Genomic DNA, 26,003 nt, shown 5'->3' on the forward strand with positions numbered 1-26,003 from the left:
TGCAACAAGGAAGTAATCTCCAAAGTTCATTTTCTAATTAGGATGTTGCAATAGAGACAATAAAGTTACCTTGAATATCAGCCTGATTGTGTGTACATCTCTCGCTTGCTCTCCTTGGCCCATTGAGAACAACCCTTACAAACATATGCATATGATTCGTGAATATGTTTAGCAATTCCAAAAGTCAAACAAGGGTGCGCTTGTTGCATTGGAGTATTGCAAGGGTTTCGTTTGTTATTTTTTTTGTCGAGGCCTTTCAAATCAATGTAAGAAAAGGGAGGGAAGGAACACATAATATGAAGACATCAATAGCTCGAAATGAACAAAGCCTACAAAAGACACTTGATGGTCTTTGCCGATCCAAAGCTCTAATAATGTGAAGTAAATTGACCAAGAACCATCATGTAATGCATGACATTTGTAGTTGTTTAATGAAGTTACCTTGATAAGTTGCACAATTGTGGACACAATTAATGTTTGAGAGAAAGTGTAGGGTGATGGAGGTTCATAAGATAGAGCAATGCTTGACCACTTTCTATCGCCTTGAGAATTTGATAAATAAGAAGATCAAATTTGTCCATTGAGCATGAAAGTGTTAATTTTGTGAGCACAAAGCCCTCAAATTACTCCACATAAGCTTTGTTAAGTAGATATACCTAGTAGCTTTTGTGAATGCACATTGAGCCATCAAGTATTGATATTTTGGTGTTGTGGAATGCTTAAAGAAGTTTCACCACATTTGCATTACATTAATATTGCCAAGCTTAAGTGCTTGATCCCTCACCATAGTTTTACATCACACTTTGCAAAGCTAGTCAAACATAATGGAAAGACCATCATTTGTGTGGTGCTTGTAAGCTACCCTTTTCTTAGATATCAAGGAGTTAGTAAAAGTTGGTTCAAGCACTTGCTTTTGGAATTCTACATAATGAAAAATTGAGAAACCCATGTAGTGCATGTGTGGTTTCAAGAAAAGTTAGAAGAATAAAGCGCAAGCGTGGATTCAAGAAAAGTTAGAAAAATGATTTTGACTCATCAATCAAAAATGTAAGACATTCACCATACATGTTGGACATCATCCAACACCTAGGGTAAACAGAGAAGGATTTAGAGGAAGCACACATATTTGTTGCATATTTGAAAAGTGAGAGCACTACAATTTCGATGCAACTACTTTGTAAAATAACTTACCCTTCCAACTTTCTTTTGGGAGAGAGCCCATCATAGGGGTCTTTGTGTTTGGCCAAGCATCATATCAAAGATGCAATAGCATGTGTTCTTTAAAATCCAGAGGATATTTAACATTCAACAATCATCACAAGCTTTGTTAGCATCTCTTGTTAGGGCATATGCTATTACAAGGGTAATAGATTGCAACTTGGAAACTTGACATTCTTGTAGTGACATTGGTCTAGACATTGCAAAGTCCACACAATACTTTTGAGTTGAAATGGAGAATCACAAATATTACACATCAACATGGGCATGCAAATGGGTGCCGTTGAGCACACAAGTTTGTTTGTCAATGATGATAAAACAATGGGGCAGGCATGTATGAGGAAGCTCCCATGGCCAAAAGAATAGAAAAATTGGGAAAGAAGCATAACAAATAAGGTACGAGCACATTGTTGTGCAACAGATCTCTTTTAACATATTGGCTGGTAGCCACTTGAGTGTCAATGTTTGAGGTGTAATTGTATTGCAGTGCAAAGAATCCTTTGAACACATTGGCAAATAGCTTCCTGATTCCCAATGCCTAAGGTGCAACTACATCGAGTGTGTTGCATGACAAATATATTTAAATACAATGCATGAAGCCCCAATAGAAGGATTCATTGTGATTTAACCGTGATCCAAAAGCCATGTATCACATTTTTGAGAGAAGCTTCTAAGTGGATGTAGATATTGTAGTTAAAATGCTCTACCTCCCTTCTATGAAAAAAAAACACACACAAAACCAAAACCTTGGCCCTCTCCCTCTCCCTCTCCCTCCCCCTCCCCCTCCCCCCACAAGCCCCATCCCACAAGGGTAAAAGAAAAACTAGAAATCCAATTACAAGTTCTTATGAAGGGATGAAACCCTTTTCACACGGCATTTCCTTTTGACTGAGAGAGAGCAATATACCAACATTTTCAGCACACCATTAACGCAAAGACAAAGATGAAAATCGAACGAGAAAACTTAAAATTTTGGTGCCTGCCTCTTTTTGCCTCTCTGCATTTCGACCATTTCTCCTCTTCCCTCTCCTAGCATTCCTTCTTCCACCAGATCGCCATCGCTTGACGGGAGCCTGCAGCTCGCAGCAGCCGGAGCTTCATCGAAACCCTAGATCTGTCCATACGCCCCCTCCCTCCGATTGAAGCTCGCGCAGAGCTTTAGCAGGTATCTCCCCCGTCATCCACTTTATCCAGGTGCTTCCATCGATTCTCCGGGCTTCACGTCATATCATTGGGAGAAAAGCGAAGGCCGTTTCGCATCTGCAACTATCCCTGGAGCTCACTTGTGGCGAATTCCTTGAAAAGATTTTGCCGCCGTTGGCGTTAGACACCGTCAAGCCTCTAGACAAGCTATTGATCGGCTACAGCTGTCTGGAACCTTGGAATTTCGATCAGATTAGATCATTCCCATCTTGATTCGAGATCTTACCTGGTAAGGGAGCTCAGGCTGCACCATTGGGTCGTTAGGCTCAGGGGATCATCCAATTCCAAGCTTGCAGCACAGCATTGTGCTTAAACAAAGACATTGGATTGCCTGTTGGCATTTCATTTTGGATGCATTGATCTCAAAGCGAAACACAGTGCTGCGGTGTGGCCTTTGAGGCACGGTTTTAAGGTTCAACTGGTATAGTGATCAAAAGCTAGAATGGAGAACTTAATACAGCTTGCGGATTCTATGCGTCAAGCCTCAGCACTTTTGGCAGATGAAGATACAGAAGATGCTTCTAGACAGAGTGCCTGCTTTTTGGGGGTTGTCGCCCTTGGCAATGTGGTAAGCCTTCTATGTATCAGTTAGATCATTCTTTGCAAGTGTACTTTATCATTGTTCTTATTATGAGCCCTGGTAGCTGTATTTCAGACTTATGATATCTGATAACTTGTTTTTGGATTGATTTCCAGGGTGCAGGGAAGTCAGCAGTGTTGAACAGTCTAATAGGCCATCCGGTGCTGGTATGTTTGCATGCTGGAAGATTTCATAAGATCTTATTCACTTGAAATCCTCCAGTAAGGTCCTGATCTTACCTTGGTGGATCATGCAGCCAACAGGGGAAAATGGTGCAACCAGAGCACCTATTGTGATTGATATGGAACGCGATGAATCTGTAGCTAGTAGAGGGTTGGTTGTACAGATTGAGAATAAAACACAACAAGTTTCTGCCAGTAAGTAATTGATTTTGCGATGAGCTGTCAGTTTCATCTACCTGGATTGATCTCATTGCAACGTGATTTTGCTTCTCCATGATAACAGTCAAAAGGTCTCCAAAGAGTTATAGAAAACATGACTTTGTTACAGATTTTCCAGTTAGCTTGACTGAACAAGACCGCAATCTATTACTAAAAATTGGGTTAGGGAGTACAGGCACTAACAGCTGACTTGCAAAGCTTTCCCATTTTCTCCTAACCATGGAAAGTCCATCAAAGTGTGGTTGTAGATTTTGGCAATGCACAGCTAGATGAAATATGAAATCAGGCACTAAAATGACTCCCAAAGAAAGAACACTCTATAGTTCTAAATAGATGTATATGCTGTTGAACAAGGCAAATACTCTTCTGGTATTGTTTGAACATAAATGGTTGCTAGAACTTAGTACCTTGTAGCAAACACACGCATCATACATGGTTCCATGTGCCTGAATTTTTGGGAAGAGTGTGACAGAGTGTGGCCGAATTGTCATACAGGAGGTGGGGCTTTTGCAGCATAGATGCTTGAAGGTGAGAGTATGCAGATGTTCGTGTTGTCTGATAACTGAACTTTGATGAGTGTGATCATTGCCTATTTGCTTTCATTGGCCCTCAGTGCGTTCTTAATGGTCACCCTACCAACAGGTGAGCTGATAAGCATTTTGCATGAGAAATGAGTTTGGCTGCAAAATAGCCGTGCTTTCTTTAGTCTCCCCATGGTTACTATTACTTGATAGTCTCTGTTCACATGTATGGTGTTCTTCACATGCGCATGCCGCTCTTAGGGACAGGAGTCATGCTATTATAAAGATGGTATAGTATAGGCAACTAGAAAGGTGATTAGTTCCTTAAGGTTGCACCAGTGGGCATGGGATGCCATTGTGGGTAGCCCATGGCTTTGCATTTATAGATCACAATGCCATGTGAATGTGTTTAGAAATGCACAGGGATGGATGCACACCGTTCATGTCATGCCACCTCTTGTGGAGTGAGAAGGCAATTGAATTTACTCAAGTGTGCAGTTAAAGAGATTGGTTCACAAAGGTTCACCTAGTCTACATGCAGTGCAAATTACCAATACAGATTCACTCCCAAATGGTGGTTGGCTTGTGAGCAGAGTACTACCCTTTTACAAAAGCATGATTGGAGGCAACTTTTTAGTGTTGAGAGCACTTATTGTACCAAACGTGCTTCCATGTTGATAACATGCACAAGAGGATTGTCATAAGGAGCCACGATCACATATGAATGAGCAGCTGCATTAGGAGTGTGAGAATCAAGATGAGGGATTTGTACCTTTTCTACATCCTTCAACTTATTGAAGGGGGGTTATTTTCAACTTTTGGCATGGATGAATATAGCACTAATATCTTTGTCTCTTGCCATGGATCTTGACTTGAAGCTTTCCCAACAAGCATAGTGCGATCTTGCCACTTGTCAAGACCTTAGTTAATTCCTAGAACTTAGAAGACTTGCAAATAGCATCAACATGGGAAACATGAGAAGTCTTCAAGAAAGCCATGAGCTAGAGCTTCTTAATCCATGCATATCAACTTTGCAAGGCTTTTATATCCCATGAACTCCTCTAGCTTGTAAAGTTGAGCTCTTTGCCCTCCTAGATAGTTCTCTAGAGTCTACACAGATTGTGTTTCTACAAAGGAATCCACACCATGCGAAAACACAAGTAGATAGTTAGGAAAGGTGGAAAATTTAAAAGCAAAAGGCTTTTCTGCCTTTATTAGCATGTCCGTAACTCTAGTTTCCTTTCTTGTGTGCATGTCCTTACTATGCACATGAGATACTTCCAACTTCAACGAGCTTATTCTTGACCTCACAAAACCTTAGAAGAACCAGAGACCTTTGCAACAATAGCAAAACAAACTTTGTTGATCGAAGCCCAGAGTCTCAAGAATTAAATCGAAAACCTACCTTGCCACAAATGTTATCATGGGTAACTCAAAAGTGTAAGTAGTAACAATAGTAAGCAACAACTATCCATGAAGAGTTCTATCCCAACTATATCATTTCAGGATTATTGTGAATTGTCAAACATTCATCTAGAAAAAGCTTAAATTGGGGAACAATTATAATTTCTAGTGAGATTGTAATCCCAAGAGGAAGCCACTTTCTAAACTAGAAAAGACTAGTTCAAGACTTCCAAAATTGAAACTCCTCACTTTCCAAGCTAGGGTACATTTATCATGTCTTCATATTTTGAACTTAAAAATGCTTATCATATCATCCTTCCTCAAACTTCAAAAGATCACTGGACTTTGTTTGGGCCCTTTTGACAATCATTGGATAAATTACTCTAAGCTAGCATGACCCATATTGCCAAAAGTCCAATAGTATTGGAAAAATGATAATCAGTATTCTTCATGATTTGGTCATTTGGAGTAACCTTGAGAATGGGAAGGATTATGACATCTCATACCACCATGATACAATGCATATCTGTGCCATCAATGCTATAAAACACAATTGTGGATTTAGTGCAAGCTTATAGAATAAGCTCTACAAAATTTGATTTTTATTGTCTATTGCCTCAAATTTAATAGAAAATTTCCAAAATTATAATTACATTGAGACAAAGGACCCTAATTGATGGATACAAAGATGAGTAGGAGTGCATAGTAGAGAAAGAATGAACACGGTGAGTGTGAAGGCAAAAGTAAGGAATAATGAGAACTATTTGCACAAGTCTTGTTTCAAACATAGCACTTTCAATACATCCCATGGTTGGCGCTCTAGACCATCCGTCACAGAATGAGGTGGTGTAGCTAAATGTTCACACGTATCAGCAATTATGTGGCTTAGCAATTATTTTTTGCCATGTTAGATGGGTGGTTGGTGATTTTGGCCGAATGAGAAGTGATGGCAGATGAGACAAGTGGACATTTGGTGGAGGTGTAAGTGGCAGCTATTTTCTTATTCAGCATCAGAATTGGATGTTAGATTGGGTTGGATCAGCTAGGGACAAGTATCTAGGATATGAACAAGTTAGTGTGAAGGCAACAACACATGGGTTAGAGATGTCTTTTGATAGTTGGTGCTGTGCAACAATTATCAAACTTGTTCCTAGATCATGAAATTCTAATTGGAGCTTTCCATCAGAGGACAGCTACAATGGTAGTGGTTCAAAGTGTATCACCTTGACATGCATGTCATCCATGATATATGCTAAGGTGAAAAGCAAGGCTTGTACCAAAAAGAGGATGGTCATGCCTCAATAGTGGAGCTTGGAACATTTTGAGGGACTTGGGTGGAGCAGCATTATTGAGCTGTGACAAGTGTGGATGGGCTGCAAGTGACATTGCAATGTTGCATGCCAATTTGTTTTACATGGTGGGCCAACTTGCTGCAGTTTAGACAGCTGGTGAGAGTGGCCCCAAGCTAGCTGTAGATGTATTGATATGCGGAGCTTTAAAATTTGCGACCCCATCCTGCTTTCCCTACTTTCTCATTTTTCAGCCTTGGTGTATCTCAGCCCTTCCTTTTAGGGCTACGATCTTGTACTTTCCTACTGCAGACACAGCTTATGTGCATCATTTCTTGGGGCTTCTCTTTCTCTCTCTGTATCTCGGTCTAACTCTTTGGGAATATATTAGCATCTCCTATGCCTTGATCATTTGTCTTTGTCAAGTCAGTTGGGAATCAGAAGCTATGTTGGTTAGATTTGTAATCCACCTGAAGACCCAAGTATTCAGGCCATACCAGCTATCCCAAGGCCCAAGTGTCTACAGATTTTTAGTAAGGTCCACAACTCAAAAGGTATAACAAAAGGCTACAATCAGGAGTGGATAAATTTTGCCAGCTCTATAAAGGAGGTGAAAAATGGCTGTTAAGGAATCTCATCAGCATAGGGGAGTAATTGAACTGGAAGTGCTTGGGAGTGTAAACTTTATTTTGGACAAGCAAACTGGTCCAGCTAGAACACTTCTAGAACACTTTGTGCGTGAAAGAGTGGAGTTGTGTTACTTAAGTCTTAATAGATGAAGCCTCGAGTTCTCTAAGGTCTCTAGTTAAGTGCTCAAACTGGAGAGTATGATACCAATTTTGGATAGCATCAATTGGATCAAGATAAATGTCCAGTTTGAGTATTCATGTGACAGAGAGTGACAAGTTTAACTTGGTTTACTATAGTTATATTTTTGGATTTCCTAGCTGTGCAATCATAAACTCATATATTTTATGTTTGTAGGTGCAATCCGTCATTCCTTGCAAGATAAGTTGAGTAAAGCAATAATGTCATCTTCAGGGAGGGGGCGTCCTGAAGAAATTAGCCTGAAACTTCGTTCAAGCACAGGTTTCCTTTCACCATGTTGAAATGCAACTTTATTGAATCTTATAGCTTGAAGGTTATCATACTGGCAGTGATATATTCTTTGTTTGTGGGAATTGTAAGTCTTATGGGGTTCCAACATTTTCAGGGTTAAAAGTTAATATTTTTTACAAATTTTCTCATGCCATGTGTAAGTTGGTTCAATTGCAGGTAACAGTATCTTGGTCTTGTCTAAGAGTGTTCTTGTTTCTGCATGACTTTGTATAGTGAATGGAAATAGAGCATAATTGTTGCTTGCAGTACAGATTTTGATATTAAGAATGCTCCCTGTTCTTATTCATGTAATCTATAGATGTCCTGGAATGTTCAGACCAGTTTAGCATGTGTCTATAGTATGCTGGTCAACAGCTTCAAATTGTCTCTATGTTCAAATTGCAGTAGTCTCAAGAACAGCTCCAGCTGCATATAATCATGTGTCTATAGTGCTCCCTGTCATATATGAGCCAATGATTCAGATGGCTTAATTAATGACCATTGCCTATGCCCAATGGAAGTATTGTTAAAAACTCCTGCACGTAGGATAGACCATATGTAGTACATCAACTGATCCCTTAGTTGTGCTGATATTTGGATAAGATAACCTATAGTGCTCTTATCTTTTCAATGGGTTAGTATTTCCTTCCCTCAAGCCAAGGGATAGAGGTCACTGTCATTGCATGACTCTTGCAATGTTCATACAAAGATTTCAGGGCCTTCTGCCAAGGTCAACTGCCTCAAATTTTCTCTGTACTGAAGTTGCAGTAGTCTCAAAAACAGCACCATTTGCTATAACAATCATGTATCTATGGTGTTCCCTGCCATGTATGGGCCTACAATTGAGATGGGTTTGTTAATTTGTGACTGATGTATGTTTTCCATGTATTATTCTCTATTCCTAAAGAATACATTATTAAAAATGCCTTCACATAAGATAGACCTTGTATACATGAACTGATCCCTGAGTGGTGCCAATATTTGGGTGAAATAACCTACAGTATTTTGTGCCTCTTCTCTCTGTCAACTTGAGCCAGAGTGCAAAATTAACATCATATGTTCCTTGGATTGCTATGTATATGCATGTGATCTAGTTGGCGTTTAGCATCTTGCTTCAAGCACATCCTGTGCACACACACTTGCAAGGTGAGACACAGAGCTTGGCCTAAAACTGCTCTTGAAAGCGCAATAGAATCTCTCTGGAAAGGAGTGGGAGCATAGTACTGTTGTGCAAGTGCCAGCGAGCAGATGAAAGAGGAACCATCTTTACCAGATTAAGAGAGTAGAATGATTTGACTGTTTTGAACTTTCAAAAGTACAATGCTTTTGATACCTAGCTAAACACTTTGTTTGCTCACTTATCCAGTCACAAGTCTGGACTTTGGAGGATACCCAGTGTATATTTTTAAAAACTTTGCTTCCGACACCAGTCTGGATTGGATCTTCCCTCCTGTTTGAAATTAGACAGATTTATTTATTATTTCAGAAAAATGAACCTTGTACTAAGCTTCTCTGTATTTTTGCAGCTCCGCCATTGAAGCTTATTGATCTCCCTGGCCTTGATCAACGTGTGTCTGATGATTCCATGGTCAGTATCTTGATTTATTTGAGTTCCAAGCAGTTGGAAATGTGGTTTTAAAGATGAATTTCTTTCATCCACTTTTCTTCTCTTGCTTGAGGCAAAGAAAGTCGGTTCAGAATATTGGTTTACTTAAATTAAAAGCTTCAAGGACTGAAATATCACATCTGCATTTACTTCAGAGCACTAGACTCGTCTTACCGTTGGATGGCTTTTAGATCGTGTAGATTTGACTGTCAAGAGACCAGCATGCTAGACATGCTGAAATCAGTACATTGGACACGCGCAGTGCTAGAGCTCAAAACAACCTTGTGCAGAAATGTATGCATTCCCACATCGAAAAACCTCTCCAAATAGACACCCATGGAACACAGCACCTCAAAATAGTTCGTATGATGATGAATGTTGTAAGACCAGGACTAGATTACTGAAATACATCTTATCAGCCACATGTACCACAACCCGGCGAAGAGAGTATATTTCTATGCTTAGTATAGAAGAAGAAACATAGTGGCCAGATCCACACTTATTACACCAGCTAAAGGCACAAGCTGGGATATATGAGGACATTGCACTAGAGGAACACATTTACTGGCTTTGTGGACTAGAGGCTGCAATGGAGGAGCACCACATTTGCTGCTGCCCTGTTTACTACGAGATTAGGGTGAGGTACCATTACAGCAACATGGAATAGTTGGTCAAAAGGAGGTTTATCTTTGGAGGTGTTCGTAAACGTGTGGTAGTCCTCCAAATTGCCCATTTGTTATCGTACCACAGAATTTGGAGAGAGAGCTGCACATGCTCAAACATTCAGAACTAGCGCTAAAAATGGGTTGTATTGAAAATTATAGATCACGTGTGACAAAATAGTAAGCATGAAAGCTACTCTCCTGAATGTGCATAGTAGATGCACAATAGCTGCTAACATATAAGAGTCCTTTGTATCTGTAATCGTGGGAAAGAACGTGAGAATGACAATACTTTGAACTTGAACTACCTCGATCAATTATCACCATGAAAATAGAGAGAGAGAGAGAGAGAGAGAGAGAGAGAGAGAGAGAGAGAGAATACCACGTTGAGAGGGAAACTTGCTCCTTCTCCTTTATAGGAATTTATTGAAACAAAATCATAGGCACCAAGTGCTTGAACCATATACAAAAGGTTGATTTGGAATTGTGAAAATTAGGGTTTTGTTAAAACCCTAATTTTTGTAAACTCGAGCAGTAATTTGATTTTTCTTCTTTAGTGCTTGGATTAGATCAAACTAAGTAGAAAGTGCTTAGAAGAATACAAAGCATGTGGTTGAAATTTCAACATGAGAGCTTATTCCAAATGAGGAGAGAGATCTCGAATATATAGGTGTGGGCTTGGGTGCTCACAATTGGAAAGTAGAGGTTACAAATAACAAGTGTTTGCTAAAAAATAACAAGTGTTAGGGACACTTGTCTCTTCAAAATTACACATAGCCTCTTCTAGATGCCACATGTCACTTTTCTAGAGAAAGAAGCTTTTAAACTTTCTACTCTAAAAATCTCTCAAATGGTCAAGAATTTGAGATAGTTGCTCAAGACAAAATCGTTCCTTGTGAAATTTTGGAGTCTTTGTCGTAAACGGAATTTTCATTTGAGTAACTTTCAAAAATAGAACCTCTTAAATTTTAGGAGTCACCAAATTTAGGGTTTGAAGAGCTTCATTATATAGGTTGACTAGTTCATGGTTTGTTTTTTCGATCATGAGCATCTGGTTTCACTTTTTGAAACCACTCATTTTATGGGCTTTTAGTCAATGTGACTATCTGAGTGTAAAAGTCTTAGTCATATGAGCTTTTTGGTCAATCTGACCACCCGATTAAACTTTTGATTTCTCTTGGGTATCTCATCAATGACGACCCAAGTAATAATTATAGGGCGTTCTGGTCATTGGCCACCTTTAAATAATACAAATTGCCTTTAAAGTACATGAGCATCAATTTAATTTGAAATCATCGAGCCAATATGTCTTGGTAAATTTTAGGAGTCGCCAAATTTAGGGTTTGAAGCGCTTCATTATATAGGTTCACTAGTTCATGGTTTGTTTCTTCTATCATGAGCATCTGGTTTCACTTTTTGAAACCACTCATTATATGGGCTTCTAGTCAATGTAACTATTTGAGTGTAAAAGTCTTACTCATATGAGCTTTTTGGTCAATCTAACCACACGACTAAACTTTTGATTTCTCTTGGGCATCTTATCAATGATGACCCCAAGTATAATTATAGGGCGTTTTGGTCATTGGCCACCCTTAAATAATACAAATCGCCTTTCAAAGTACATGAGCATCAAATTAATTTGAAATCATCGAGCCAATATGTCTTGGTAATAATTGATATACAAAAGGTTTGCTACAATATCATTGTTTGAGTTACCAGTTCTCTCCTTCGGAGATATGTGGACTACCTTGATACGAGGGAAGATCACATTTTCTTATTGAACCTAAGAAAACAGATTCACACCTTTATACTTGGAACCTAAATATTGTTTTGGTCTTGCAATAATCTGGAACTCACCTATGACATTTTGGATAGAAAGAGCCTTGTCAAGGAAGAACTTACAATTGTGACATTCTGGATAGAAAAAGCCCCATTGAGGAAAAACTTACAATTGTAAAAATAATTTATGGTGAACATCAATATCTGAAAGCATATTATAAATTATGCCATATCTTGAGTTATTGGCAAGATTGAGGGATAGTTTTGGTGTTTCACATCATGACTTATCTTATGTTAGCTTGGGAGTAAGGGGCTTACTAAATGAAAAATGTCACACTATAGGGTTCTAGTTGCCACATGTAAAAGTAACCCCAAGGGTCCATATCAGTTGACAAATTAATTTGAAAATGGCACTTATTCAGTGTCTCCATTGTCTCTCTGCTGGACTACTCCAGCTGGACATGTGCCAGCTAGACTTGGAAGGTAGACACACATGTAAGTAACCAGGTGGTGAGCAATGGATGATGGTCACAAATGTGCCACTTAGTGCAGATGGACCCTGGGCTTTGACCAGATCAGCCAATTGGCAGGTCAGAAAGGTCAGCGAGTCTTGTCTCATGCTAGGTTGACCTGCTAGTCCAGCTCTACAAGGAGGGACACATTCCCTCTGTCAACAGAGCCTAACTAGCACAGATTGAAGTCAACCAGTTCATTTGATGACATTGAGACTTTTGTTGAGCAGATTGCATTTCAGGGATTTGCAGCATTCTGCATGTGTTGGCAGCAGCACTCAGTGGGTAACCTGAGTTCTCGCAGACATCTGGAGGATGGAGGTTTGTGAGCTCTATTGCAATTGGTAAAGCAGTTACATACCATTTGCAACACAGTTTTGTTGGTGTTGTATCTCATGGCTCAATACTTGGAAAGTTGAAGGTTATCTGTTGCTTTTGTTCCTTCATCTCTCTATGAGCTGTACATATAAGATATAGGTGTTTCTCAGCTGACAGCCAGTATGATAACAAGAGTTTGACATTGATATAGGTGATGACGTAGTTTCAACTCTATTTGTAGCAATGTGACGGTGAAACTTTTCGCCTCTGGAATGTTTCACTTCCAAAAACTTACATTTCAGGCTGAAATGTTTCACCCCTACATACGTCATATGTGAAACCCCGCATGAAATGGCATAATAACACATTTAAAGTGCTCATGTTCGGCAAATTGGAGGAATTGCTCTTTTCTCTTGGAGTGAAACAGATAGGTGAAACGGTGCACATTGAAGTGTTGTAGTATTGAAATGCATTTCCCGTTTCAACCCTGGAGAAATGCAATGCATTTCACATTTCAACTGTGGTAAAGCATGTTTCATGGTCACCATGATTTGTAGTGAGGCCCATATCATCACTTGTTCCAAGTCTGTCATTTTGTAGAGAGGCCCATATCATCTAGCAATGGTTGCACCATGTACTCATTAGCTACAACAATCCATACCTTATCACGTTTTGGGTCAGATTAGTTAATGTAGCACTGCCCATAAGGGCATATGCTTTAGCAATGGGTTGATGGCAAAGGGAATAGTTATTTAAAAACCACTTTAGTTTTATTGGGCTAAGAGGTAGACTTTTAAGTAAAGCTTATTTATTTATTTTGGAAAGCAGCCCTCTGCTTTTAGGTACTTAAGGATTCCTTGATTTGGGGGAGCGAAGAAGAAACAGAAGGGCAATGCTCTAGCATAGACGTGTGTGCACTTGTTTTTGAGGGTATGCATGTGATCATATCTTTTGCATGTGCATGCATTTGTGCATATGTGCAGTTTGAGTGTATATAGCGAGTTGTAAACACTGAATCAGGAATTGCAACTAAATTGGTTTATTAAATGTAAATTTGCAGGTAAATGAATATACAGAGCATGGTGATGCAATCTTATTGGTAGTTGTACCTGCAGCCCAAGCCCCAGAAATTTCAAGTTCCCGGGGTCTTAGAATGGCACACAATCTTGATCCTGATGGTGGGTGATTCTGCGAGTTCTGTGAATGGTGTGATCAAGTTTTGTATTTGTGATGAGAATGTTTTGTTATTTTCAGGATCTAGAACTGTTGGGGTAATCAGCAAAGTTGACCAAGCAGCCTCTGATCAACGATGTCTGGCGGCTGTTCAAGCACTTCTTGTGGGCCAGGGTCCATCAATCACTCTTGATGTTCCATGGGTGGCTTTGATTGGTCAATCTGTTTCCATCGCTGCTGCTCATACTGGTTCAGTTGGAGCTGATAACACCCTTGAGACAGCATGGAGGGCAGAGATGGAGAGCTTGAAATCAATTCTCAGTAGTGCACCTCAAACAAAGCTGGGAAGAAATGCTCTGATGGATACCTTGTCACGTCAGATTCGAAAGCGTTTGAAGCTACGTTTGCCAAGTATTCTTTCAGGGTGAGAAGGGATGCTTCATTAAGGTTGAACAAGAAGTAGTACAGGATTGTATACATTGGTATGCCTGGGGCAGTTACACTTGTCTTAAGTGAACACATGAGCTTTGATTACATGCCAGATTTATGTTAACATGGTCCATGACAAAATTCTGTGGCATGGATGTTTTGCACTCTGTATTGTTCATAGATTAGTCATTGATATGAGCTTGATGCAAGCCTCTTACTGAATCTCAACAAACTCAATATAGATGATGTTGGCATGGATGTAACAATCACAGTCTCCAGTGTTTAGCATCTGTTGGTGAATTACTGGAAATGTCATTCATCCCTGCTAACTATATGAGAGCTTAGAAGCTTCTTAGGGTACTAGAGAGTATTGCTTTGAGCAACAGATTCTAAATGACACTCTGCCTGCCAACTTCTTATTTTGTTTTGTCAGGCTGGAAGGTCGTACTCAAGTGGTTGAGGATGAGTTGGTGAGGTTGGGAGAGCAGTTGGTTCAAACTTCAGAGGGAACCCGTGCAATTGCACTTGAGTTGTGTAGGGAATTTGAAGACAAGTTTCTTCAGCATATCAATACAGGGGAGGTGAGTTCTGGAGGACTTATGCATGATCTGTTCTTACTCATGTGGTGGTAACATTATGCTTTTTCCGAGTATCCTTTATTTAGAAATGTCATATTCTCAAAGACAACAAATTCACAGGGTGGTAGCTGGAAAGTGGTGTCAAGCTTTGAAGGTGCCCTTCCAAACAGGATAAAACAGCTTCCTTTAAACGATATATTCGAACTAAGCAGTGTCAAGAAGGTAGCATACCTCAGACAATTGTTCATCATAAATGATCTGTTGTGCTGTTCGTTTTTGCCTTCACTGTTTATCAGTTTTTACTCTCACTATCAACACATTGAATCTGGCCCAAGTTCTTTGGGTTAAATTGAATGCCTGTGCTTGCTTGCCTCGCTGAAGATGCCTGCTTTTGCTTTATCACCACAAACATAAATAGTGGGTGGTGATGGTTTTATATTGACATTGAATTGAGCTTCCTCATTTTATGTATAATGTAGTTTATGTTTTCTACTGAAGTGCTACTCTTTCCTACTCAGTATAGACCGAGTATAAAAGAGTAGCACTCCAGTAAGAAGGTTTTCTTCCATGCTCCAAAACCAATAGGCCCTCATATTCTATGTACTTTGGGTTTCAGCAAAAGAAAGCATTCCTGTTTCTGTCTTTGCGGATGACCATAGTGAATAAGAAACTTTGTGTTTTCCTTTGGCATTGAGCATATATTGTGCTAAGTTAAATATGTATTTTTCTTTGGTCAGGTAAGGGTTTAGAGCATAACTTACTTTCCCCATGTTTTTAATAACCTTTTACAAAACTCTCAATGTAATTCATCTTGCAGGTTGTACTTGAAGCAGATGGATATCAACCCTACCTGATTTCCCCGGAGAAGGGTTTGCGGGCCCTTGTTCGTAAAGTTCTAGAGCTGGCAAAAGATCCTGCTCGACAATGTGTTGATGAGGTCAGAATTAACTCTTCCTGATTGGAGATACAATGCAGGTTTTTAGCCAATGTATTCATAAATAGAAACATAAACTTAAGAGGGATTGAGAGTTGGGACAGGTGAGATTGCTATATTGAGAAAAGACATACTGTGGCATATGGAGCAATGCAAGGATTCTCGGCTTGTCAAGGGATATGTGCTTCTTCTGTGGTGCCTGCTCATAAGACAGAGGTGGAGAAACAGAGATGGAGAGGGGCACATCAATGCCTTTAAAGGGGCCCATCCGGCTATATGACCATGGAAACAGTTGTATATCTTCCATGGAATACTTGGTACAAAACTGCTGGTGTAGAACACACAAGAAGTCAAATGCACTGTATGTGAGGGAGGAACTGGCTATATAAATGAAGTGCTGGAATGAGTATGCACACGGGATTAAAGTCCAAACCCAGACTGGTAGGTGGTGTAGGAATGAGTACATGAGTTTGTTGCTTGACCTTTCATGAATGATACTTCAGAATGTCCTTGCTACGGGTTTTCAGGCTGAGACTAGCAGGTAGTGTATGAGTATGTGAGTCTGTTGCTGACCTCTCATGGATGACACTCTTGCAAGGGGTTCTCTAGAATGGCAGATAAAAGAGGGAGGGAGGGGCTTCGATGAATTAAATCTTCTTGGGAGTGCCTGGTGGCGCCTCCATCTTGGTGATCATCAGAACCAGTGGTTTTTCCATTGTGGTGATCATTAGAACCCATCCTCTGCTGTCCATTATGAAGGTCAGGTTCCTAGAAAGTAGCTCTACACATGAAGGCCAGGGTAACTTGCATGACTGAATGCCAGAGCTTTGGCTCTTATAACTGGATATTGTGCACTGCTTCTTTATAGCAGTGAGGGGTGCAAATCTTGGAGAAGGTTTGCTTCTTTATAGCCTACTTCGTGATCCCCTTCTTGTGTTACTGTGGCCTTGTGTCTTTTGTAGACTTTTGGTTCCATCTTGGGGGGTGGGAGAAAGAAAGAAAAAAAGAAAGTTATATTAACATCTACAAAAAGCCAAATTGGCATATTTCCCAAGTCCCAAAATAGCTGTCATCTAATGCTATGACTAACTAAATGGAAAATAAATAGTAAACGATACATAGCTGATGAGTACAAAATGATGTCAATACAATGTGGAATTGCTCAGGAGGCACTCTCATGCCAAGATATCTCTCGTGTGTCTATCTAGCATAGAGAGGTTGAAGTGGCGAGTTATGGTCCCCCAATGAGGCTGATGATACCTCCTGTGAGGGTCTAGATGAGTTGGGTGTGGGCTACGGGCTTTGCATTTCTTTGTGGCTATCTCTAGGGTGGTCCCTTGTGGTGGGGCCGTTAGTTGGTTCAATGAGGGCTCTATAGTGGAGGGAGTGGTTGATGCTCTGTAGAACTCCGTGAGTGTGTGCTAGTGTGTGGCTCCATGTCTTTGCTCCTAGGTTCATAAGAGGTGCTCTCTATGGCGGCGTAGCTCCAGTAAAAAGAGCTCGAGACATCTCTGATCCAAGATATCTATCACCTTGGATAATGGCCCAAATCCCTCTTTGAACAGACAGTGGAAGCACCCTTGGATCTCATAGTACGTTGGGCATTTGCATAAGTAGTGCTCCTTTGTCTTTAGCTCAAGTTGATAGAGTTGGCAAATCTTGTCCTTAGGGGGGAGGGAGTTTGGACCATATCTACCTGTCTCAATTCAGAGCTAGTGTGAGGATATACAGAGCTGTCCAATGACTCATTGTACACCATGAGACAAGCATGGATCCATGTATCTTGAGCGGACAACAAAGCCATCAGGGGATATGTGTAGAAGATGCTTTCTGTAAAAAGCCATCTTTGTCTCCAGATTCTCAGTAGGTGTCACCCATGTCCTGGCTGTGTGTATCTGAAAAACGTCCATCATGATGATGCGGTTTAGCTTTTCTTAGTTGAGCTCCAAGTGAGGGTAGTCCGAGCTGTACCGGAGTGATGGGAGGTGATCCATGTGTAATCTATGTAGCCATAGCCATGCCTCTGTGCGAACATAGCAGCATTGAGTATCCCCCTATAATGCTAGTTGTCTAGACCACTCTAGTGCAAGTTGGGAGGATCTTTGTCTTGGCAAGGTCTAGAGACTTTGCGAGAAAGTCACTGTCTAGAAGAGGGCCTTTGCTACAATGGGTGGTGCTCCCATTTTTGCTTTGATAATCTTATGTGGTACATAGGGCCTATTCCTAATCATCCATGAAATTATTAGTACTAGGGGTCTCTCTAGCTGCTCCCATCCTTTATATATCTCCTCCCTCGGGGGTAGTGGTTGATCTTGTGGTTCTTCTCGTGTGGTAGAGGCTCGATCCCCATATGGGGGCCCCATACAGAAGTGCAGGTGTGACCAAAGTGTCAAAAGAGCCAAAGCTTCGTGTTCAAGGCTCCTGAAATTGTATGGGTATGCCATGCGCTCTTTCATGAAACATCGTACAATTGTCTTCCATAGTCAAGCCAAGCATTTGGTGATATGAGAGAGAGAGAGAGAGAGAGAGAGAGAGAGAGAGAGGTTCTTATGTCTCCAAAAAGTCAAAATGGCCTATGGGACAAAGAAATGATTATTTTTGAAGGTGTCCTCTTGACTCAAGAATAACCATGAAAATGAAAAACAACTAACTATGTTGATTGTAAGTACATGCTATCACCATGTACAAAATGATCTCTCAATGACCCTTAAGTTGACTTGTAGGCTCCCATCATGATCAAAATGACTCTCTAGAAACAATGTAACCTTCTTGGGCAAGAATATTTGTCATGGGGTGGTCGAAGACATCAAGTCTACTATGGGGAGATACTTGTCTGCGATGGTTAGTAATGATGGCTAGAATTTATTGAAGGTAAGGGTGCCATGCATGGTGACAGGGTGGTGGGCATTGTGCTTTATATAGTGTGTGTGCTTGGTTCGTTGTGAGTCGTGACGCTCTTGACTCATGGATAGTGTTGTGGCATTGCTGTAGTGATAGCATCTAGTGAGCTAGCACTAGAAAAATTTACAAAAACTCGCCAACTCATTGGCTTTGGCTTTGGCTTTGTCCTTGTTGGGAATAAAGGGTCACTGTGTCTTTTACTGTGTTCAGGTGTGAACGCACCCTTTCACTTGCTGTACTTTATATATATATTCAAAACCTAAAATGTGGTACACAAGTCTTTGTACCAAAAACATCAAGTGTCGTGCTCACTCTCACTCTATTGCTCTCAACTCTTTGCACCTTCACTCTCAGCTTAGGAACAACTTTCACAACAAACTGGTATCAGAGCACATAGGCTGTGTGCGCTTCCTAAAGTTAGTGACGGTTGTTAAGCCACGTGACAGGCGAGTAGGAGCTTCAGGCACCAGTTGTCAGTATTCGGCAGGTGCAAGAGAGGCAGTCAACAGGCGATAGGTTGGCGCGACCAACCTTAGCACGACCTGCACACGACCTGTGCAAATGTGACCAGGCTCGTATGGCCTGTATTTGATCAGCTAGGCGACATGCAGCCTGGTGGTTTAGGCTGTTGACGAGATGGCAGCTAATCAGACATGAGGCCAGACGACGACATGCAGTTGGTGACTAGGACCAGTCACCACAAACGTGGAACGCGAGGCCAGGCAATGACGGGCAGAGATCAATGTTTTTTAAAAAGAAATATTCTTCTTTTTGTTTTCTTCTTCATTGGGCGTTCACACACCAAGACACAAAATCAAATTCTTCCCAAGAAAATCGGGGCTTTTCTCGGATTTGGGGACTTTAATGCAAAAGTGGACAATTTGACTCAGAAATTGCAAAATCAATACACATTTGCCTATGAAATTTTGGGGCTTTTCACATTTTAGTGAAATTTTTTCAATTTCAATGAAATTTGTGCACACCGGACCTGAGAAATTTGGGGCTTTTGCAGAATTTCATCAATTTGTGCAAGAATTGCTTGGTATATGCACTTGGGTACTTGAATTGATGCAATCTGAACAGATTATCCTCTAAAAATTTGGGGCTTTTGACCCAAATTGTAAAATTTGTGCTCGGGAATGCCTTTGGTGCAGAAATTGCGGCGAAATTTTGGGGATTTCAGTTGTAACTGTTGGCTTGGTCTCTAATTGTGTCGGAAATTGCTTGAGGAGTGCAGCAAACGACATTTTTTAATTCTGAAAATTCATTTGCAGATCTGAAATTTCTGCAATTTGGGATATTTCATTGCTGGTTGGTACTCTTGTGCGCTGTGGTCACTTGTGTCATATTTGGGCTTGCCTTTGGTGATTGGTTAGTCAATTTGGGACTGCAAATTATGGCTGGAAATAGTGACAATAGTAATCTTCTTTTGCACATTAAGAAGCTCGAGGGCGCCCATAACTTTGCAATCTGGTAGAAACAATGCTAAAATGTATTGGTGCAGAAGAAACATGTAAAGCCCATCAAAACAAAGGGAATCAAACCAGCAGACATGGAACAAGACGAGTGGGATGACTTGGACGAGCTTGCTCGCTCTACCATTGAGCTCTCAGTGTCAGACAACTTGCCCTTCAACATTGAGAAGCTAAATTCAGCATATGCAATGTGGCAAAGTCTTGGAGAATTGTATGCTCAAAAAAGTGCAGCCAACAAGGTTTATTGGCTGAAAAAACTTATGGACTGTCGCATGAAAGAGGGTACAGCCATGTCTGTACATTTGAATGAGTTTAACTCAATTTTCAGTTAGCTGATTGCTTTGGATTTTCATATTGACGAAGAGTTCAAAGCTACCTTCTTTTTATGCACTCTATCTAAAAGTTGGGATACTTTTAGGACAACTTTGAGTAATTCGAATGCTCAGCTGTTATACTTTGATGTGGAGAGTTCTTTGCTGATGGAAGAACTCAATAGGTAGAATAACTCAGCAAACAAGTCTTCAAATGCATTACACACTAGAGGCAGATTTCAGCATAAGAGCAGTTCTGAAAACAAAGCACGCAACTAATCTCGTGGAAAAAATGTGGAGTGTCATCATTGTGGCAAAAAAGAACACTGCAAAAGGGATTGCTTTCAACTGAAGAAAGAGAAGGGCAAAGACAAAAACAATGAAGCCAATAAGGCTGAAAACAAGGACAACCAGCCTGGCAAAAAGAGCAATGTGAAAATAGAAGAGGTTAAAGTAGTCACTCATGATAATGACAGTGATGGTGATGTACTTCTAGCTTCTTCTTTGGATGCACATGCATTGATTGTAGATTTTGAGGATGATATTCACACTTGGATACTTGATTCATGTGTATCTTTTCATATCACACCCCATCACGAGTGGTTCTTTGACTACAATGGTGTTGACAGCTGTACGTGGTATTGTCCATTTGGGGGATAACTATGCATGTAAAATTACAAGCATTGGCGGTGTGAAACTGGAATTTTAGCATGGCTTCGTGTTTGTTTTGCATAATATGAAACATGTACCTTAACTCAAGAAGAGTTTGATAAGCATAGGGCAACTAGATGATAAAGGCTATCACACCATCTTTGGGGATAGCAAATGGAAAATATGTAAGGACTCCCACATTGTTGCCAGGGGGTCCGAAAGTGATACTATGTATTCTTTGCATATATCCAGTGTACGTGGCCATGTTGTCGCCACAACTAAGTAGCCAAGTGTTTCTTTGTGACATAGTCAATTGGGACACAGTCAATCTGGAATGAAAGTGCTCTCTCGTTTGGGTTATTTACTATCTTTGAGGTTTGCTGATTTTGAACAGTGTGATCATTGTATTTATGGTAAACATGCTCAAATGTCACACAAAAAATCTCTCTCTAAAGTCTTCACCCTTAGAGTTAGTACATTCAGATGTACGTCAAATGTTAGGATCATCTCTAGGGGGAAAGAAGTATTTTATTACCTTTGTTGATGATGCCACACGCAAAGTTTGGATTTATCAAATTCGTCAAAAAGACGAGGCCTTGGATAAATGTAAAAAGTTCTTGGCACTTGATGAAAATCAGGCTAACAAGATGTTAAAATGCCTTTGCTTTAACAATGGTGGGGAATATGTGTCCAAAGCCTTTTAAGACTTTTGTGAAGCGTGGTCAGGCAAGCCACCTTTGTATGCACACTTGAAAGTGTTTGGCTGCGAGGCATTTGTGTACATACACAAGGAAGACGTAGCAAACTTGAGCCAAAGTCCTGTAAATGTTATTTCCTAGGATATGGTGATGAAGGTGAAATGGGGTATAGATTATGGGATCGCGAGAAAAGAGAAGTAGTACGCAGCAATGATGTCATCTTCCGGGAAGATCGCATGCACAAACATCTTGAAAGAATAGAGGAGGTTCGAAGGGTTGTATTCTGGGAGGATGTACCAATTGGATAGCAAAGAATGCACTTTAGAAAGCAGCTTGTAAAAAATGTCCCTGAAAATGTAGGGAATGATGCTGTAAATGATCAGCAGGATCTTGCCCATGATGTCCCACAAATTCAGTAAGAACATGCCTAAACTAGTGATACAACAAGTTGTACCTGCAGAACAACAAGCTGTTAATGCAGATTTGCAGGTTGAACAACCAGCAAATATTGACCACTGGGTTCGTAGGTCGACCAGAGTGCAAAAACAGCCAAATAGATTTGTTCTTGGAGTAAACTATATGGCTGATCATGTCATGTTAACAGATTGTGGTGAATTGTTATGCTTTTAGGAAGCAAGTGACAGACAAGATAGTAAAAAATGGCAAAAAGCAATGCTATTAGAAATCGAATCTCGCATGAAGAATGGCACTTGGGATTTGGTACATTTACCAAAAGGACAATAAGTGCTATCTTGCAAATGGGTTTACAAAATGAAAGTCACTTTTGGTTCTTTGCCAAAGTACAAGGCACGCTTGGTTGCTAAAGAGTACAAGCAAGAACATGGAATTGATTTTGATGAAATCTTTTCTCCTGTAGTCAAAATGACTACTTTGCGAACCATCTTGGGCTTGGTTGCATTTGAGGACATGGAACTCATACAGATGTATGTAGAAACTGCATTCTTACACGGTGATCTGTACGAGGCAATCTATATGCAGTAGCCTAACGGTTTTGTTGCAAAGGGAAAAGAGCACATGGTATGTAAACTCACAAAAGTCTGTATGGGCTGAAGTAGGCACCACGAGAATGTTATCACAAATTTGATATATTCATGCAATCTTAGGGATTTCATTGTTCTCAAGTTGATCACTACGTATATATCAAGAAGGCAGTAGATGACAGCCTTTTTCTCTTGGTTTTATATGTGGACGACTTGCTAATTGCAGGCAAGGATGTTCATGCCTTGGACTCCTTGAAGCAGAGTCTACACAATAGCTCAAAGATTGATCAAAGGGTCTTCTTTATCTGTCATAGCAGGAGTATAATATGAAAGTTCTGCAGCGTTTCAATATGAAAGAGGGGGGGGGGGGAAGCTATGAATGTACCATTGCCTCCATATGTAAAACTTAGTGCAAATGACAACCCTACATCAGATGATGGAAAGGTTGAAATGACCAAGGTACCCTATGCTTCAACAGTTGGTAGCTTGATGTATGCTATGGTTGCTACACGTCTTGACATTGCATTTGCGGTGGGAGTGGTTAGCAGATTCATGGCATATCTTGGCAAAAAGCACTGGGAAGCAATGAAGGGTATCATAAGATACATTAAGGGCACAAAGGACTTGTGTATCTGCTTTGGTAAGTAGAAGTCATTTGTTGTCGGTTTCACGGATGCAGACTATGATGGCCATCCTGATTGCAGGAAGTCTACTTTAGGATACGTGTCATGTTCACAGGAGGAGCAGTCTCTTGGATATCTAGGCTGCAAAAGTGTGTTGCATTGTCTACTACAGAGGCAGAATATGTGGCTGCCACATAGGCATGCAAAGAAGCTTTATGGCTCTCACGTTTGGTGAGAGAGCTTGGGATTACAGAGGTTCCTATGCTCCACTGTGATAGAGTGCTATCATGCTAGCACAGAATCCTGTCTTTCATGCAAAGACAAAGCACATACAGGTAAAGTATCACTTTATCAGGGATGTACTTAACAACAAAGGCATTGAGCTTGTCAAGGTACATACATATGATAGTCCTGTAGACCTTATGAAGGGTTTCCAGTGGAGCGATTTGCTCATTGTCGTCAGATGATGGGGGTTGGATAGTATATGTGTCTTTCAACTTTATACATACATAGACTTAGTTGATTCTTTCCTCTACCTTCAGGCACGTTGCCTTTAGGTGGGAGATTGTTGGGAATAAAGGTTCATCGTGCCTTTTACCGTGTTCGGGTGTGAACGCACCCTTTCACTTGTTGTACTTTATATATATTCAAAACCTAAAATGTGGTACACAAGTCTTTGTACCAAAAACATCAAGTCTCGTGCTCACTCTCTCACTCTACTGCTCTCAACTCTCTGCACCTTCACTCTTAGCTCAGGAACAGTCTTCACAACAGTCCTATTGCTTAGAAGCTTCTGCATGTATTCAGGGCTCTAATAAGAATAATCCTAGCCATACTTTGATCCTCATACTCCATCACCTTGCGGAGAGGCCCAAATTCCTCTAGGAAAAGGCAATGAAATCTCCCTTTCCTCTCAAACAATACAATATATCTGCAAATAAAGTGCTCCTTAGACACAACCTCTTGGTGTCATAATTGATAGATGCATGCATCCTCAAACATGTGTATATATGGCCCTACCTCAATTCTAAGCTAGTGTGATGGTGTTTGTATTTGTCCAATAGCACTACGTATTCCAAGGGAGAGATGGATGGTGTGACAACGATTCCCTCTATGGACGCATGTAAGAAATGACACTGATGTTATGCCATCTTCGTACTAGGGGGCTCCAAAGGGTGCGACTATGTATGATTTGTATCTATCTTGATAATATTTGGCCTAATAATTTTGTTTCACTCTATGAGTGAGATCTAAGTAGGGGCAATCCAAGCTGTACTGTAGTGGTAGTAGCGCATCCATTTTTAATAATGCCAATCATGGATGTCTATATATAGGGAGCTCCCATATTCTTTGTAAGAAAAGTTAGTGATTGAAATAATGCCTCCATGACCATAGATATTTCCGGATTTGACTCGGACAATTTTGATTCAGACGGGCCGAATGGCGGATTTGGACAGGATGATTCGGATGGGTCGAACGGCCCTTGGCCGAGGGCCGAATCTCGGGCGTGGATAAGGGCCGAATTTGAGACTCGGACGCGTAGCTCGGACGGGCCGAGGCCAGATGTGCCATGTGGCAAAAAGCTTTGACTCGGATGGCTGAGTGGGTTGACTCGGATAGTTGCCTCAGACAGGCCAAGGGCCAACTAGGGTTTGGGCGAGTGGGCCGAGTGACAAGGACCGAGGGCCGATTCTGGGACTCGGCCCAGGTGTTAGAGAGTGACATTCCTTGGACAAGCAGGTGCAGTTTTCAGTAGGCAGTCCACGTGGCAAGAGCGCAAGCAGCAGGGCAGATGACATGTGGCAGGTCAGCAAGGTGCAGGTGACACATGGCAGGCAGTCGGCCGCATTTAATGCAGCCGACCTGCATTATTTTTCGTGTTTTTCCCAGCCTGCCCTGATTTTAGCAGTCTCAATCAGTTGTTTTCACAGATTTCAGGCTGCAAACTGTGGAGACTGCTCTCGGGGCTGACGGAGACTAAGATCTTCAAGGTGGAGACATACGCTGATATTCTCTTTGCACCCGTGTATATTTCTGCATCCTTATACAGCATTCTTCATATCAAATGATCGAAGTAATCAATGTATCAAACGACCACAGTTTAGTTTGGGATTCCTGAAACTAAGCATATGCACAGTTTCACTGAAGTGCTCCAAGTGCCCCTTTATCCAACCTAGTAGTTGGTGCATCTTGCAATGAAATGCAGGTCCTATAAATGCGACTCCCAAATATACATAGGATCTAGCATACTCAACCACATCCTATTGGATAATGTGACCCCGATATATACATAGGATCTAGTGTACGCAACTACATCCCCTTTGATAGTAAATTGATGTCCCACTCGGATCACCCAAGCTTGTGTGGTATTAAATACCACCACCTTGGTTTTCTGAAGGTTCACTGCCAATCCTCTATCTATGCAAAACACTTGCAATGCATCCATGTGTCTCTACAAAACCTTGGGAGAGTGCATGATCGATACCACATCATCTGCATACAATAAGAATTAGATGGGTATCAATATGGTAGTTGAGCTTGCACCTGGTCCCCCTAATCTATCCACATGATCTAAGAGCTCATCAACATAAGCACCAAAGAGAGTAGGTGAAAGTGGGTATCCCTGCCTTACTCTGAT

The 26,003-nt window shown here is 40.8% G+C and overlaps 1 protein-coding gene across 2 annotated transcripts in view; it reads left to right on the forward strand.

Moving 5' to 3' along the window:
• Positions 1 to 2,152: 2,152 nt before the first annotated feature.
• LOC148020203 (dynamin-2A-like) overlaps positions 2,153 to 26,003 on the forward strand; it is a 31,120-nt gene continuing 7,269 nt past the window's right edge. The window contains exons 1-10 of one of the 2 annotated variants that reach the window (XM_087700513.1): positions 2,153 to 2,989; positions 3,118 to 3,168; positions 3,258 to 3,378; positions 7,601 to 7,705; positions 9,241 to 9,302; positions 13,652 to 13,769; positions 13,846 to 14,188; positions 14,627 to 14,774; positions 14,892 to 14,993; positions 15,589 to 15,708. In XM_087700513.1, coding sequence (XP_087556639.1) covers positions 2,864 to 2,989; positions 3,118 to 3,168; positions 3,258 to 3,378; positions 7,601 to 7,705; positions 9,241 to 9,302; positions 13,652 to 13,769; positions 13,846 to 14,188; positions 14,627 to 14,774; positions 14,892 to 14,993; positions 15,589 to 15,708 — 1,296 coding nt within the window. In that variant the 5' untranslated portion in view covers positions 2,153 to 2,863. The remainder of the gene's footprint in view (positions 2,990 to 3,117; positions 3,169 to 3,257; positions 3,379 to 7,600; positions 7,706 to 9,240; positions 9,303 to 13,651; positions 13,770 to 13,845; positions 14,189 to 14,626; positions 14,775 to 14,891; positions 14,994 to 15,588; positions 15,709 to 26,003) is intronic. The other variant, XM_087700512.1, reaches the window with a different exon arrangement.

The sequence above is a fragment of the Lygodium microphyllum genome, chromosome 19 (assembly GCF_053477565.2).
Source record: "Lygodium microphyllum isolate KBCC chromosome 19, Lygodium_microphyllum_v1.1.10, whole genome shotgun sequence".
NCBI classification, from domain to species: domain Eukaryota; kingdom Viridiplantae; phylum Streptophyta; class Polypodiopsida; order Schizaeales; family Lygodiaceae; genus Lygodium; species Lygodium microphyllum.